This window comes from Rhagoletis pomonella, unplaced genomic scaffold (genome assembly GCF_013731165.1).
Source record: "Rhagoletis pomonella isolate Grant_MI unplaced genomic scaffold, Rhpom_1.0 Rhpom_scaffold_00001, whole genome shotgun sequence".
NCBI lineage: Eukaryota > Metazoa > Arthropoda > Insecta > Diptera > Tephritidae > Rhagoletis > Rhagoletis pomonella.
Window position 1 is genome coordinate 115,808,403 of NW_023458555.1, and position 5,534 is coordinate 115,813,936.

Consider the following 5,534-nt stretch of genomic DNA (forward strand, 5'->3'; position numbering starts at 1 on the left):
ATTATTATTATTATTATTATTATTATTATTATTATTATTATTATTATAAATTACTATGTATCTAAATCTTCTATTCCCATTTGTCTGTAAGAAAGAAAAACATTTTTCTGTAGACCAAATAAATAAATAAATAACTAATTATCGATATACGTATGTATGTAAGTTCAACAAAAATCTACCAAAATTAGAAAAAACTTACCTTTTTACCAAAGTGGCAACCCTGCCCGCAAACATAGTTGACCGCGAAAAAAAGTTTACGCGTCCTTCTTCGCCGTCAAATATTTTGTAACGCGTCTTTCTTCGCCGTCAACTGTGTTAAGAGACTTTCTTCGCTGAAGTTTTTATTGTGCGCCGTTTATCGCGGTCAATTTTTGAGGCCGCGCCTTTATTCGTGTCTAGTGACGAAACAGTGTATTTTTTGTTTTGTATAAAGTAAAGTTATATCAAAAAATTTTGTTTTACAATTTCTTTTGAAACCTGCGTTTTACCTGTATCATTTTCTCTGTGTACGAGCTATATATTCCATAAGTTTCGTATTCATTTCGCAGCCTTAATATTGCGAATTATACAAATTACGCAAATCAAGCAAATGTTTATTTTATAAAGAGTGAGCTGGTAGAGTCGGCTAGTATCGGTATTTCGTCTATGATACGCACACCTAATTCCTGAGTAACATAAGCTGCTTACTCTAAACAGTCAAAACGCTAGAGTCGATTAAAATTCACAAGGTAAAAACCAGGTTTTTTTTTAATACACTGCCATTATTCGGAGGTATCCACTTATTGCATTAAAACTGTCATCTTTTCCCTTCAAAATGCCGCCTGAAGTGGGTACGTATCTTAAAAAGGAAACATTTTAGAGCTAAATTTGTGAAAGCGTACAAATTTCGATTTTTAAAACTTTTGATTCGGACAGGCGGAAACGGGCGTTTTTAAAAATTTAATTTTGCGTAAATTCTCTTCTTTGGCACACAAAAGAAGAAGCCTTCAAAGTTTTTGCAAAATCTAAAATGGGTCCGCGACGATTTTTTGTATTTTCAGACGTTTTCATATGGAATGACTCTAACAATGCCAAACACTAACATATCTGTAAGCGCCAATATATCATTATTATTTTTTATTCTTAGAATGGACTATAGTTGTAAGTGGAAGTAAATGTTAATATGCCAATAAATTGCACATGTTGATTTAAATAGATAATTAAATAATGTTTACTCTTTTTTCAGTAAATCGGAAAGATATGGGTTAGTTTTACGGTGATGATTGTCAACAGAATTGCCCGCAGAAACCATAAACCGAATTACCGCATCCCTAAAAGACGCAATTCATGCATACGAGGTATGGCTTTATCACCAAAGAAGAAAAAAACATTCAAACCATCTTCGTGCTCCTTTTCAATCTTTGTGCAAAACAAAACAACGGCGTCTCAAATATGGGCACTTAGTGTACTAATCGGCATCATATGCCCATTACACATTGTTCATTGTGTAGATCCAAAGTTTGATCCTTCAACACGTATGCGGCTCGTTTTGGTGCCGGCGGATGCGCAAGTTGGCTCTGTAATATATCGATTACGTGGCACAGACGAGGAGTTTGACTATCCACTGGCGTTTGAACTTATAGACGATGCAGCATCGTCTACCGTTAGAATTGAATCCCTTCCGTGTACAAAATATAATTCCGTTTGCCAAGCAAATGTAGTGTTACAACAACGTTTGGAACCGGGACGCTACTACGACTTCCAGGTATCAGTTAAGGACACCAAGGGTGGTACGGCCAGCCAGTTGTGTTCGATTACTGCTACCAATTTTACAACACCACACGATCTCATATTCCCACATAAACCGGGTATTATAATGATTCCAGAGGTAAGGCTAATAGTAGTATTAGTAATTTGATTTATTTCTAGTAGTAATAGTAATTTAATTTATTTTCTTCTTCTTTGATTACAAAACGCTTTGAAAAATTCAAAAAATTAAAATAAATAAAAGATCATAGAATATAACAATAGTTGTGTTTGTTTACTCATTTCCAGTAAAATCAAGTAAAAGTTTTTACGAATTCACGATTTTATTATTATTATTACCAGCCAATGCCCACTTACTTCGCGGCGCTTATTTAATTAGAACTTTTGCTTTGGCCAATGCCAAAGGGTTTAAAAGCAAAAATAGTCTGCAAAGTCAAAATTTTTGGTTTAAGTTGAAACCACCAAAGCGCAGTATCCTCCTCACACATTGGCAAATAATAGTAACTCTGTGATACCATATGGAATACCAATCCCTTTCGGTGTCATGAGCTTTACCGATGGTCTTATTTCCACCTGTGAGATCTCTGCCAAGCATGCGTAATCTTTTTCTAATCTAATCTTTCAACTACAACATTGGTGCGATGCGTATGTTATTATAAGGAAACTCAAGAGCACAGAAGTGCGTTTTCTGTTATAGGAGGGCCAAGAATCCTCGCTGTCCCACAGGTGAAAAGTTTTCCGGTACATTGGCTAAATGAGTCGTGTAACCTCTTGAATATCTTTCAATTGAAGCAATTGATATTCCTACGGTGATCCTTCCTTGTTAATTCGCCACTTTTACAATCAGTGGTAATATTTATGAACTGATTTCTAGGCAGATGCCAGATAGGATGGTCGCGCATGAGGGCGTCAGACAAACTTAACCCCATCCTTCATTTAGACATCTGAAAACTAAATTCGTATAATTTAAACATAGGGCCAAAGCAGACCAACCGCATGGAGTTTCTATACATTTCGGCTGCAGCGCCATCCATTGGGACCATTTTCTGCAAAACCATTAATAATAATAATAATAATAGATTGGCGCTTACACATATGTTTCTTTCTATGATCTTTCAACTACAACATTGGTGCGATGCGTATGCCAATAAAAGTTATTATAAGGAAACTCAAGAGCACAGAAGTGCGTTTTCTGTTATAGGAGGGCCAAGAATCCTCGCTGTCCCATAGGATGAAAAGTTTTCCGGTACATTGGCTGAATGAGTCGTGTGATCTCTTGAATATCTTTCAATTGAAGCAATGATATTCCTACGGTGATCTTTCCTTGTTAATTCGCCATTTTTACAATCCGTGGTAATATTTATGAACTGATGTCTAGTTAGATGCCATATAGCATGATCGTGCATGAAGGCGTCAGACAAACTTAACCCCATCCTTCATTTAGACATCTGAAAACTAAATTCGTATAACCTAAACATAGGGCCAAAGCAGACCAACCGCACGGGGTTTCTATACATTTCGGCTGCAGCGCCATCCATTGGGACCATTATCTGCAAAACCATTAATAATAATAATAGATTGGCGCTTACACATATGTTAGTGTTTGGCCGAGCTTCTCCTCCGATTTGAGTCGTGCGCCTTGATGTTGTCATATAAGCTGTTTTATAAGAAGCTGTTTTTCATGGCAGAAATGCACTCGGAGGTTTGCCATTGCCTCCCGAGGGACGACCGCTGTTGAGAAAAAACTTTTTTTCTATATTTTTTGCGAAGTTGCTTTGACCAGGGTTTGAACCCAGGTGCTGAAAAACCATTGCTTACGATAAAATGAATACGTGTTATGAATTTCAACCTCGACTCCAGCGGCACTTATCGGGTCAATTTTTATCAAAAGCATTCTTCATCATACAGGTACATAGTTCACATTTAAAATTTGAACGAAATCGGTTAATTGTTCGATTTTTATAAATAACTCTACTCCAGCACCACTTAGCGAGTTTTCTAGCAGCATGTAATAGGGCCATATACATATGTAAGACAATCTGCGACAATCTAACGGAACTCTAGTCAGTGGTTTTTGAACAATGAAACGAAACTCGGAAAATCAAAAGCTCCATTCTTTGTGCAAAATTTAAAAAAATTTCTTCAAAATGTTCACATAAATTTTACCTTTTACTAAAAACTAAAAACAAAGTTACAATAGATCAATGGGATTTAGAAATCTAGGAGAAAATGGTTCCCAATCGAATGATACTTGCGCGTTTACGTAAATGCATATCGATGCAACCCTTCCAATAACTACCACTTTTCGCCATTGGTACGGTATTGTTAACATATGCAGCTGTGTCGAATTTCAGGACGTTAGCGTAAGCAGTTGCAAATATAAGCTATATAATGCAATGCAATTGCAATATGTGCATCAGTACTAAGTAGGGTTGCCAGATTTTGAAACGGAGAAAGGAGTACATTTATATTTTCGGTAGAAAAAAAGCAGTACAAGACTTAAAAAAGGAGTACATTTTTTTAATTTTTTGTGCAATTTATTGTTACAAATTACCATTAATTAGGTACAAATAAACAAAGATATTTTAGAAATCTTTTTAAAAGCAACAATAAATGTTAAAAATAAATAACTAAATGGACTGGCTTTCCAATAAGGGCGGTCGTTAAAGAGATGTTGATCAAAGGGAGAGTGGGCGTGGCACCCAATTGTGATATTTGGCGATTTTTCTAGGGACCCCTTCGCTCACCACCTCTTCAATGACCGCTCTATAGGAAATTTTTCCTAACTAAATCCTACAAAAGAATACCAAACTTTTTCTGAATATATGGCCAGTTTTTGAATTTAAGCCTTATAATTAATTAAATATTTTTCTGATTTTTATACCCGAGCGCTCTGCACCTACCTTGCTACGACCATGCCTGCACCTTTTCACTATTACACTTAACTTTGCTTACTAAGTAGTGTTTGCCACAATATGAATGGCAAAGTACAGGGCGTAAGATAATAACTGTCGCACAGGTTTTTTGAAAAATAAAAGGGTCCTTTATAGATGTTGCGAAAAGGAGTATTTTTTTGTTAACTTTGTAAATACTTTACATTAATTTTATTAATTAGTTTTAAAATTTTAATCCTTATTTGCATTTGCCAGCTTTGGGAGATAAGTTCACGCGGCACTCACGTCTTTTATAGGTGTACTTTTTCTTAGACTTTGTATAAAAAAAAAGAGAAAAAAAAAATGTATAGGGTTGGTCGTATGAATGCCCTCCTAGTCACCGGTTCGGAGTCTTTTCGATTGCTGAGAAGGAGGCCTTATGTTGGACAAAAGATGGAGTATAAAGGACTCAAATGAGGGAAATTAGCCTATATTTACAGAAGATATGTAATAAAGTAACCGATGAAGACTTGCGTGCCGCTTGCGTTTTTCTCCCAAACCCGCTGGTAAACCCAAATGAAGGTCAAAATTTAAAAACGAATTAATAAAATTTTCGCAAAATCTATAAAGGTCCCTTTTATTAAAAACAAAAAAAACTGTGCGACAGTTATTATTTTACACCCTGTATATGATAAAATATTAATAGCTGGAAAAAGTAGAACAAAAGAAGTACAAAACTAATAAAGGAGTACATTTCCATATATTTTTTTTGGGAGTACAAGGGAGTACATTGCAATAAAAAGGACTACGTGTACTCCCAAAAGCAGTACGTCTGGCAACCCTAGTGCAAAGCTTCAGTTCCGCAGCGTAATTAGTTTTAGAGATATATTGGGGTTTTACGTTTTAGTCTGTATA

General features: G+C 35.7%; 1 protein-coding gene across 1 annotated transcript; it reads left to right on the forward strand.

Annotated features, from left to right (window-relative positions):
* Nucleotides 1–1,228: 1,228 nt before the first annotated feature.
* Nucleotides 1,229–1,897, forward strand: LOC118735496 (cadherin-86C-like). Its single transcript, XM_036465295.1, has one exon. It carries the CDS (start codon nucleotides 1,259–1,261, stop codon nucleotides 1,895–1,897), a length of 639 nt encoding a protein of 212 aa, XP_036321188.1. The 5' UTR covers nucleotides 1,229–1,258.
* The last annotated feature ends 3,637 nt before the right edge of the window (nucleotides 1,898–5,534 follow it).